The sequence below is a fragment of the Microtus pennsylvanicus genome, chromosome 1, assembly GCF_037038515.1.
Source record: "Microtus pennsylvanicus isolate mMicPen1 chromosome 1, mMicPen1.hap1, whole genome shotgun sequence".
Taxonomy (NCBI): domain Eukaryota; kingdom Metazoa; phylum Chordata; class Mammalia; order Rodentia; family Cricetidae; genus Microtus; species Microtus pennsylvanicus.
The window spans coordinates 37,817,214-37,829,622 of NC_134579.1; the positions used below are offsets into that span (position 1 = coordinate 37,817,214).

Below are 12,409 nucleotides of genomic sequence, written 5' to 3' on the forward strand. Positions count from 1 at the left end.
CATGCCTCCAAACTCTAAGGGTAGAACCCAGGGAAGAATGAAAGGATGTGCATAAAATCATGTAACAGAAAACCAAAGGGAGAGAGCAAGCCACTTTTGCCTGGCAACAGACTAAGAATGTTTTCTATGCAATTAAAAGGCTGAGGATAAAATAAACAAAAAAGCATTAGTGGAGGAGACATGTTTTGTTTGTTTTTGGAGACAGGGTTTTATTTTGTAGTTCAAGTTGGTGTCAAAGTCACAGCCCTCTGCCTCTAGCAATGTAGGCACGTGCCTGTAAGCCTGGCTACTAGGTGACCTTTCACAGACAAGTTTGCTGGTACTCTGTCATGTCCTGTGTAAGGACCACGCTCTTTTCCTTCTGAAAGGAACCTGTCTGCAGGACTGAGCACAGGGAAGAAGCAGACTGCTAACACTGCATGTTTATTTAATGTTTCAATTGATCCTGATTTGGATGTCTTGTCTTTGCTTTACAAAATACCTGAATACTGTAGAGACCAAGAGAATCCATATTTACAACTCTTTTGTGAGGTATATTTTGTGAGTATTATTGTGAGTATCTTTTACAATACTCCTACTTTATGTCAAAATCTGTTTCTAGTAACGATTCCAGTTAGCCATGGTCCACTCTGGACTGCACAAACTGCAAGGACTATGGTTTCATCTTCTGAATCTATTTATTTGTTTGTTTGTTTTTGTTTTTTGAGACAGGGTTTCTCTGTCCTGGAACTAGCTCTTGTAGACCAGGCTGGCCTTGAACTCACAGAAATCTGCCTACCTCTCTAGAGTGCTAGGATTTAAAGGTGTGCACCACCACTGGGCATCTTTTGAATTTTATCTTCAAAGGACGTATGACCTTGTTCACAAACTCCTAGACTTCTGTTCCAGATAGTTTCAAAGCCGTGAAAAGCAGCAGCACTCACACACCTTGGTGCGGCAGAACAAGGCAAGCAGTGCAGAGCAGGAGAGGCACGGGGAAGAACACCTCCTCCCTGCTGGACTGCACGATAGCCTGTGTGTGCACGGAGCTCCAGAGCCACGGGGAAGAACACCTCCTCCCTGCTGGACTGCTCTATGGCCTGTGTGTGCAGGGAGCTCCAGATTTCCAGTTTCTGTGAGCTGTTACCAACGCTGAGGTGAGCTTTGGTGATATAGCTCTTTTGACTACTTTTGTTCCTGTAAGGAACCTGTCACCCTATTCCTGTAAGAACCCCCCCCCAAAAAAAAAACCTTTCTGGTTCACCACACTGGACTACGGTGCTGTCATTGGCTGTCTCTCTGGTGGATATCTGTCTATGTCTCCCCTGGAATAGTGTCACACACCTCTACCTCCCAGCATGCTTACTACAAAGAATGTGCACTTACACCACGGAAGTGACGTTGTTGGCCAAAGAGCTTTCATAGTACGGGGTGCCTTTGCTAATCACAACATTGATCTGGCCACCCAGGACGTTTGACACTACTCCTGCATGGATTCCAGCCATGCACAGTGGCGAAGACTTGAAAAACAAAACAAAACAAAACAAAAAAAATTAAATGAACTTTTCTTCTTATCATTCACAAAGATGATACCTGTACTTTTTCAAGAATTTAGCTGATATGGCAGATTCTCAGAAACAGGTTATTGCAACAAATATACTTTTAGTAGAAGAGTTAGGTTTTACTATAAAGGCATCATTTCTAACACATGAAAAGACAGAGACATATAATATATATTATCTTGGGAGCATTTCTGAGTTTAAAATAACAGTGTACACAGCAGTGAAGGAAGTCTGTATTCAACTTACATCTCTGTATCCATGAGGAATTGTTCCAGATATTTCAGCAAAAGGGAGCAGGCAGCCAGCTGGGCAGAATTTACTGAGAAGGCAAACAAGTGAAAAATGACGGAATGCTTACTTCCTGCGGGAAACACCCCAAGGAGAAATCTTATACAATCCATACATGCTGAGTCCGTGCAGTGCAGAGCAACATGGAGCCAACCCTTGTGAAAAAGCCCACTCACACTTTCTTCGACCCACAAACAGTGAACATACTGACAAAAATGTTCTCGCAGCCTACAACTCCTCGACTATTTTACTTCGTCATGAGCAGATTACTTTCTACTCTAAGACCTATCCACCATGCCCCTCAGGTTTATATGAATGTCCACTATGTTGCCCGATGAGGTCTGTGACTTATGAATGCTAACCAAATAAGATATGGTCCTTCCATCTGAATTCATACTCAAATGGCGGAAGAAAACATTCATTGAGCACTTACACAGATGTTTGGGATGGGGAGGGAGTTTTTAAATGACTGAGAGAACTATTATCTAATAAAATACATACATCCAGCAATTTTGCTATGTCTGAGGGGGCACCCCAAAGCTCTCAGGTAATCCACACAACCATCTCATGGAGGAGGTACTTTTATTACTATTGTTTCCATTTTACAGACAAGGAAAGTAAAGAACTGTGTACCTAAGTCACAAAGCTAGGTTCCTCTTACACAGGGCTTGATATTGCTTATTTGAGCCGGCAGATGTCACTGAAGTAAGTCACTGATGGGAAATTCACACCAGAAGCTAGGAAGAGCATGGTTCTGAGACAGGATGCTCTGCTGTGGTCCTAAAAGGTGCTGTGAGTACAAGGAGAGGAGCAGGATGCAGGTCCTGTAGAAACCTTGTGGGCTGTGAAGTAGGGGATGCATCTTCAAATCAAAATAGGAAGCCAGTAAAGGACTGTGACAGCTTACACACGCAACTCAGTGAGTAACGTTTTCGAAAGGTTATTCTTGCTTCTAGGAAGGCACGAGATTATAGGGACTCATGAGTGATAGCTAGGGGACACAAGAAGACAGCACATAGTTCAGGAGGTGTGATGAGAGCTCATATGTGGGGGTGACAACAGAGCTGGAAACCATGTCATCCAGGACACACTGAACAACACTGAAGCAGCATGTTTTCCACAGAAATATCAGCCTTTTATGTGCATACGTGTTTCCGTGTTTGTGTGCATGTGTATGAATGCACGCTCATTTGTGTGTAGAGGATGGAGTTAACGTCAGGTACATTCCCCAATATTTCTTCGCCTTAGGTTTTGGAGACAGATACTCTCCCTAGACCTAGGATTCTAACTCACCAGCTAGGCTAGGCTGGCTGATTGATGCTGAGTCTCAGAGGTTCTCCTGCCTCTACCTCCCCAGCACTGGCATTACAGAAGTGTGCAGCCATGCCTGGGTTTTATGTGGGTTCTGGGACACTGAATTCAAGTCCTCATACTTGAGTTTTAATGGCTCTACTCACTGAGCCTCTCCCCAGCCACGGAGCCATTCCTAAAAATAAAATAAAGGTTCTTTAGGGGAGTGCCAGCACAACGGAAATTAGTGAGAAGGGCACTGAAAACACAACATGTTCTGCTTTGCAGTGAGGAACATATGCTGTGTACACAGACAAGACTGAAGTGTGACTAACAGAAGAAAGCCAACCAAGGTTAGAAAAGGGAAATCAAGAAGTCAATTCTTGTCCAAGCACAAGACAAAGGCATAAAGCAGAGATATTGTAGGAAATTGGTGAGAAAAAACATTAAGAACCCTATTATAGTCTCTGTTAGTTTGCCTGCCTATCTATCTATCTATCTATCTATCTATCTATCTATCTATCTATCTATCTATCATTTATCTATCTATCATATATCTACCTATATCATCTATCTATTGATCATCTATCGATACCTACTATCATCTATGTGTGTCTGTATCCATCTATCATCTATATATGAATGTATCTATTATGTATGTATGTATCTATCTGTCTAGCCTTAGCCTATCTGAAGAACAGTTGATGGAGGCTGAGAGAGGGAGAGTTACTCATCTTTGGGGATCTGGCCACTGGTATGCTGCTCATGTCCCAGAGGATGGCCACTCACCCATGAGCATACAGGCAAGCTCAATGACAATTAAAAGAAGATATGAAGCTGGGAGGGAGATGGGATGGAGGACACTCAGCGAGTTCAAGGGCAGTAGTGGTGGATGGGTATTACCAACATATATTGTATAAATGTTTGATACCTTCAAAGGATAAAAATAGCAAAATAATATGGAGAATGAACAGCTTTTCCATTTTCAGGAGCACTGTCAGATTTAAGAGACTGCTCGAACTTCAGAACATCCTACTAGTTACCTCGAACCATGGCACCTGGTGCAGTGGAGGTGGATCCTGAGTTCTAGGCCACTTGGAACTACACAGTGAGATCCTGTCTCATACACTTCTACATAAAAAGAAAAAAATAAAAGGTATATTCCTGTTTTGGAGATCTAACCATTACAATTAAAGTAAAATTTAAACAGGGCAACTGGACGACTTTAAATAAGCATGGTTTGCTGCGGTCTTCATCAATGCCTAGCTATGCATCACACTTTATACAGTAGCCTGCTCTCTAAAGGAATGAGAGTGAAGAGGTGTGCTGGAACACACACACACGCACACACACACACGCACACACGCACAAGCATACGTGCAAGCTCATACCTGAACTCAGGTTCCGAAATTTTAGTTATGTTATCCAAACAAGTGATTAAATCTAGAAAAAAATTAAAAAACTATTTAATAAGACTTATTAATTTCATCAAAATGCTATAATGCTATAAAATAGTATAAAACTGTATTCATCTAAATTTCAAAATATGACTACCTATAACTTCAAAAATTTTGTTAAACTGTTTCTCTTATTTGATGTATCCACTTCTGGAGCTGTTTTCCTTAATACTGCTGTTTAATATATCATGTCCTGAAGTCACAGATCATGTGTAGTACATAGAGAAGTATAATTTATATATTCCTTAGTGGTTCTATAAAATATGGCCCTCACTACACAAAGAAAAATATTTATTAATTATTATGACTAAAAATGACCTTATTCTGTTTATAAACAGAAAAAAAACAAAACTAATGACAAAAAGAAGTAAATTAATTCTAGAGCTCTAATTTTTATTCAAAGTCTCATCAGTCCACAGATGGGACCAGCAGTATCCGCATCATCTGGACACTCCACAGATAATGAGCCTTTTGTTGTAATCAATGCCCCATGCAATCACTAAGCACATTGAAGAATTTATTTTCACAATTCACTGGAACAAAAGCTAACATACCTTTAATTAAAAACTCAGTCACAGGCACAGTTACTTAAAAAGAACATCGAGCGTCTTCCCTTCCTTGTCTTAGGATAGAATAGAAAGTCTGGATTGAGGCATGTTACAGGACTGGCCTTGCTTTACTTTCAACATTAAGGTTTCTCACCACCCTGGCTTTCTTCTGCATCTCTTGGCACACTGTCCTGTGTCCATGAACACAAAATTTATCTGTATCCCTGTATTCATACTCCCTGCATCCCTGGGCACACACTCTTCTGCATCCATGGGCACATACACTCATCTATATGCCTGGACAAATTCTCCTGCATTTTTGGGCACATACTCTCTTACATGCCTGGGCACACATTCTCTTGCATCCCTGGACACAGACTTTCCTGCATCTCTGGGCACACACTCTGCTGCAACCATGGAAATACACTCTTCTGAATCCTTGGGCACACACTCTGCTGCATCCCTGGGCACACCTTCTCCCGAATCCCAGGCTCATACTCCTTTGCATCCTTGGGCATACACTATCTGCACAGCTTTTCTATTGCTCCGAAAACCTAGCTGACTACTTGCTAACATCTCAACTTGATTGTCAAGTCCTCAAAAAACCATCCTAGTCTTTCACATATGAAATCCCTTTATCCACTGACGGGACTTCCATTTTGCTTGTTTTAACCAACACATAATTATAGATCCCAGCATAACTTATATTATTAAAAGGCTAATTTGCTAATAGAATTATAGTTACAAGCAACATTATTTTCTTTTTTTTTTTTTTGGTTTTTCGAGACAGGGTTTCTCTGTGGTTTTGGAGCCTGTCCTGGAACTAGCTCTTGTAGACCAGGCTGGTCTCGAACTCACAGAGATCCGCCTGCCTCTGCCTCCCAAGTGCTGGGATTAAAGGCGTGCGCCACCACCGCCCGGCTGCAACATTATTTTCTAACACCTTGTCCTTGAACAAAGAGTAGAGCTGTGTAGAGCTCACTCTTCTGGAATTATAGAAATTAGGAATTACAGTGTAGGCTGCACAGAAGACTTTCAATGAACATTTATCACTGATTCCCTGGAAAACCAAAAGTTTCTGTTTGTTACCATGTTTGGCTACATCCAGTAACTTACCAGACCCTGGAAGGAGACAAGAAGGCAATAACAGATAGTATTATGAGCATTTCTTGATGGTTGGTTTCCCCAATTTGACACAAACGTAGACATATCTGGCAAGAGGGGTCTTAATTGAGAAAATGCCTCCATAGGATTGACATGGAGGCAACTCTGTGGGGGTACAGTCTAGATTAACAACTGATAAGAGGGTCCCTGCCCATCATGAGTGGCACTGTCCCTGTGCAGGTAGTCCCTGGGTCTGGAAGCAAGTAGGATGAGCAAGCAACAATTAGCAAGCCAGTAAACAGTGTTCCTCCATGACCCCCTCTTCAGCTCCTGCCTTGAGTTCCTGATCTGACCTCCCTGGATGATAGACTACAAGTCATAAGATTAAATAAACCCTTTCCTCCCCAAGTTGATTGTGGTCATGACATTTTATCACAGCCCTAATACCTTGAGAACCTTTTTTAATATTTATTTATTTTACATCCCAACTGCAGTTTGCCCTCCCCCTGTATTAAGGCTGGTCGAGGCAATCCCTTATGAGGACCTCAAGAGCCAGCCAAAGCCTTATGGATGACTTCCTACAACACTGTTACTACATACTTATAAGACCCAGAGTGTGTGTTAGCAGATAGGACAGCAGTATTTTGAGAAGAATTTGTAGAGATCAATATGTATGTATCACTGCAATTTCAATTATTTAATCTGTTTTCAGAGTTCTCCATGGGGGTTCACTATTACTTAGTTAATTCACTAGGAAGGGCAAGTCAACAGAATTTGCCTATCAACCTTTGCACAGCATCAGTGAGAATCAATTAAGAAACTCAGCTTCTAAAATTAGCAGACTGCCATGAACAGTACCTGTGTGTTCCAATGCAGCATTCTAGCTGCAAGGTGACTACTAGCTGCCTCTCCTACATTCACACCAGATGTACAGTAAGCCCATTCAGGGCTTAAGCTGCACAACAGGCCATGCTAATATGCAAATAATGACCTGGATCTCAAATTCCAAAGAGCTCCTGAGGAGGAAATAAAAGCCCAAAGTGGACAACTCTGAGAGCCAAGAAGACTGAAGGCAGGAAAGGAAAACCATGAGTATAAACTGACATTTACAACTCCATGAAGGCAAATAAAAACCACCAACTTAAGGATTTAAGAAGTTATGTGCCTTTCCTAAAAGCTTTTCCCAAGGAAATTGCCTTCCGGAAAACTGTTATTATAAAGCTTTCAACAAATAAGGACAAATCCTGGACAAGGTGAATGTGGTTAGAACGAGGCTTCGGACAGCAGTGTGCAGGGAGTTACTGTGAGGAAGGGACTAGGATTAAGGTCACAAGAGTCCAGAGTTAACCCTTCACATTCATAGTCAAGTGAATTTCAGCTGTGGTGTCTGGATAACATAACGGAGCAGTATGCTGGTGGGATCGTCTTGTGAGTAACATGACATCGATGTCCATGATCCAGTCACAAAAGAACTAGTTACCTCTCTCACATATACAAATACTAACTCAAAGTCACCAAAATTTAAGAACAAAACTGCAGACTTTTCAAAAATATAGGAATAAATCCTGACTTTGGATTAAGGATTGATTTCTTAAATATGATGAAAAGCACAGCAATCAAACTCAGATAAATAGAAATGATAATTAGAAAAGCCTATGCTTCAAAGGTTAGTGTCAAGGAGAAAGATGGCTATGGGGATTGAATGAGAATGTTCCCCATAGTCTTTGGCATTTGAACACTTGGTCCCCAGGTGATGACACTGTCTGGTGACGACTTAAGTGGTGCAGCTTCAGTGGAGGAAATATTTCACTGTGGGTGGATTTGAGATTAAAAAGTCTCAGCTACTTCCAGTTTCATCTCTCTGTTTCATCCTTGAAGTTCAAGATGTGAGCTCTCAGCTTTCTGCTCCTGCTACCAAGCTGTCTCCATCATATGGGCTCTAACGAAAGTATATGCTCAAATAAATTCTTTTTTCTCTATAAGTTGTATTGGTCATGGTGCAACTTATAGAGGTTTTTATCACAGTCATAAAAGTAATTAATATAATGGCATACAAAATTATTCTGACAAGTCATATATCTGCTAGGATCTAGACTCAATATCAAAAAGTATTAAGATGAAATATTAAAAAGGCAAATGTAGATATAGCCAATGGAATATACTTTGGCTATAAAACCAAAGTATTACCTGATCACAACACAGAAGAACTTCGCAATATGTAGCGAAAGGCACCAATCACAAACATCCCAAACTATATTATCCTTGAAGTGTCCCGAATGAGTAAACCCAGGAATAAGAAGTGGGTGGGTGGTGACAAAGGGTGGAGGGAGTTACAGCAGCCAGTGGAGCAGACTGAGACTAACTGTGGGCTCTTCCTCAGGGCGATGGAAATGCCCTCAAACAGTGGCTAGGACTACAGTGTTCTGAAAATTCTGAAACACCGAGTCACTACTCTGTGCAGGAGTACTGTAATGTATAGGAATTAAATCTTGATAAATTTGTTAGAAAAATTAAAAATCATAAGAAGAAATAACCATTGACTTTAATATATACCATATAGGCATGTCTGGATAAAATAAAGCATAGTAAAGAACCATGGTGGGTATTCATTCCATTGCTCCTCAGCAAACATCAGATATAAAAACATGACCAGGTGGTAGTGTAGGCATTAGTGAGAAGACAGACAGATGAAAATGTCTACATATATAAAGTACACCAACCTCCAAGTGGGAGAGGGTAAGAGAAATCATTCGTATAACATGTATGTATAGTAAGGCAGACGGTGATAACACTTCAGTTAAATAAAGGTACAAGTGAGGAAAAGTTTAAGACTTGAACTTTCAAGAGTTATATCCAGCATGGACCTCACTGCAAAGGTGACATGTGATCAAAACTCTAAGTGGGTGAAGTGATGAGGCTCGGGATATGTGGCTCTGAAACTAGGTATGAAGTAAAAAAGGCCCCATGTGGGTGCTTGGTCAGCACTTATGAAGCCACGGTGAAAAGAAGTCAGGCACATCACAGGCAGCTGAATTCTACAGGGCCCTGGAGGCAAGGATGCTCGGCAGATGAAGATGGGAATTTCATTTTAATAAAGTCACACTGACCTGGGCCTGGAGAGATGGCTCAGTGGTTAAGAGCACTGGCTGCTCTTCCAGTGACCCGGGTTCAGTTCCCAGCGCCCACATGGCAGCTCCCAACTGTCTGAAACTCCAGTTCTAGGGATTCAACACCTTCATAGAGAGAAGCAACAGGCAAACACTAATGCAAAGAAAATAAATAAATAAATAATTTTTAAAAATCCCACTGACCACTACACAGAGAGTACCTTCAAAGGGAAGCAAAGGGACAAAGGTCAAAAGGGAATCTGCCGTCATAATTGAGGTAAACACTGGGAGTGACCTGAACTACAGGGGTTAAGAGTGGGGCTGCTGGTATGTAGCCAGATTTTCATAGAGATCTCCAGAATTGGCCAATAATTAGAGATTTGAGAAATAATGGCAAGATCTTTGGAATGAACAAAAGACTAACTCATATGCAAAGTATTTAAGATTACAATAATAAATACTGATGTGGAATTATTTGATTATTGTGTAATGCCAGAACATCAGTGTTCTAGAAGTGCAGGCAACGTGCAATTAACTACACTCTTAGGTAAGAGCTTCTACGTAGGACTTTTGTATAATTTTAGTCAAACACATAAAATATACTAAGGCATATACACACGTTATGACATAGCATATTATATTTTTCTTCAGTACTCTAGGCAAGAGCATCTCTCAGGGCCCCGAAAGAGCAGCCTTTACTCCTGCTCTTCTGTGCAGCTCAAGGAGAAAAAGCATCTATGGCGACAGTTCTTCACTAGACAGAAGGATAAATGTAAGCCAGGTAGAGGGTAACCTTAAGTCCTGTAAAAGGCTTCTGTCCTTCCCCTAACTCAGAAAGGCCAGTCTCAGATGAACATCTGTACTAAGTATCCTGTTTTCTTAGGACAACTCAAAGTTTAACAATATTATATATATTGCCATCTTGATACAGCTTGCAAAATAAACTTTCAGTACAATTTACAGAGAACGTCGTAGCTGTTCTATGAAACTTTATTTGCACATATTTCAAAATCTTAGGTTGTCCCATACATAATACTGTAAAAATATGGTAACTATTTCATATGTCAGCAAGTCATTTAATACAGCAGCATCTTGGTTTCTCTCATAGGAATATTTTGATTGACAGCAATGGCTATTTCTGAGATAGTGTTCTATTCTGAGATTATGAACTACTTTTATTTAGATTTTCCCTGTCATACTGCTGTGTGTTCTTGAGTGAATTGAAAAACGTCCCAGTAGTATCAGTAACCATTATATATACAGTCTACATTCTATTAGTTGTGGCATGTAATATCTTATACAACTGTAATCATTTCTTTCTATAGGAAAGGAACCTAAATGTAACAAAAGATCAAGTAATGCTCCTAGGTGACCATTAATTATTTACCAGAAATGAGAAAACAGGAGAAAGACGAAAAACCAAGAAAAAGACAACAGATATATACTTACAAACTCAACTCTTTCAAATCCTCTAGAATGCCTTAAAAGGGCCAACTTCTGCCCTAGCACAGGCACAGCAACACTGTTTCAGTAACCTTACTTCCCCGTAGGCAGACCTCTTTGCCCAGATACAAAAGGGTGTGGGATATGGCTGATCCCTTTGATAGATATTTAAAGGTGGAGATTAAATATGAGGCTTCTCTTAGACAAATTACAATGATACCGGTCAAAGCAGACTCCATAGGAGGAGACTGGACACATTTCTGTGCCGAGAAGTAAGGTTTCTTATCAATAACGTACAAGAGAGCTAAGTCGCCTAAGCAATTAACCATAGTTAAATAAGCTGTAAACCACATAAGGTAACTACATCAAATGAAATTTCCTCCACACCTAACTTCCTATGAATGTAAGACATGTCAAAAGTTAGCAGGCTTCTTTTGTGACCTACACAGTATCTAGGACACTAAACACTGCAATAGTGTTTAGCAACAGTGTATCTAGAAGTGACTGTTAGCTTAACTCAGCACAATCCTATTGGTTCTTTTTCACAGACTTTCTAAGGTATCAGAATCCCAATTACACAAGAAAATACTAGAAGCAGGATGGTACACTTCAGACTGTTTATGTGTCTGCTTGGCACAAACGTCACTCCATAGGCTGAACTGCCTCTTCTGCAACCATTTTAACAGATAAATTCTGTTTTAAATTATGTCTCTGCAAAACTGGTGAAACTACTCAAAAATATGCTTGTTGTCTAAATTAGCATCAAAATATAGTTGTTTTCAGTACGTTATTTATATAACACACCTGACTGTGTGATCATTGTTCATTGGCTTGTAAATACGGGCTCATCTGGAGCTAGAAATCAAAGGGAAACTTTACCAAGAGTCAATCAATAGATTCAAAGTTTAGTTTATTTATTTCCTTTGTTTTGGTTTGGGTTTCAAGATAGGGTTTCTCTGTAGCTTTGAAGCCTGTCCTGGAACTAGCTCTTGTAGACCTAGATGGCCTTTAACACTTAGAGATCCGCCTGCCTCTGCCTCCCAAGTGTTGAGATTAAAGCCATGTGCCACCACCGCATGGCAGATTCAAATTTTTAAAATGTGTGTCAGATACAAAAACAGTAAAAACTAAAAACATAGCGTGGAAACCACAAATGGGGCTAAAAGTCAAATCTGACACAAAACAGATTCTGTGTCATCACTGCTGTCCAGGCAGCAAATGATCTGAAAAACTCACACCCTACATTCAAAACCAAAAACATTTCACATAGAAGAAAAAAAATTAATCAGCAACAGAAACTCAAACTCCATCAGAAAAAAAAACAACCTATCTATTCTGTCCTGTGTGTCACAAGTTTACATAATATGATGGAAAATGAAAGAAATGGAAACATTCACAAAAATAGTAGTTAAAGACAGTAACAATCAGAAAATTTTTATAACATTGGTGTTGATTCTAAAAATACTTCAACATACTGCAGCAGTGACCCTCAAATGGATGTTTTCAGGCCCAGCTGTTCAGAAGTCTTAGGTACACTGTCAGCAAATTCTAAAGTGGAGGCAGCAAACGGACATGTGTTTGTGAGTTCACACTGAGAAGAAAATGCATATCCACATGGGATCATTCTGTGT

At 40.3% G+C, this 12,409-nt stretch overlaps 1 protein-coding gene across 3 annotated transcripts in view; it reads right to left on the minus strand.

Moving 5' to 3' along the window:
- Positions 1–12,409, minus strand: part of Dcbld2 (discoidin, CUB and LCCL domain containing 2) — a 65,903-nt gene that overhangs the window by 20,244 nt on the left and 33,250 nt on the right. For all 3 annotated transcript variants that reach the window (XM_075961745.1, XM_075961755.1, XM_075961736.1), the window contains exons 4-6: positions 4,511–4,562; positions 1,788–1,860; positions 1,366–1,499 (exon numbers count right to left, since the gene is read on the minus strand). In XM_075961745.1, coding sequence (XP_075817860.1) covers positions 1,366–1,499; positions 1,788–1,860; positions 4,511–4,562 — 259 coding nt within the window. The remainder of the gene's footprint in view (positions 1–1,365; positions 1,500–1,787; positions 1,861–4,510; positions 4,563–12,409) is intronic.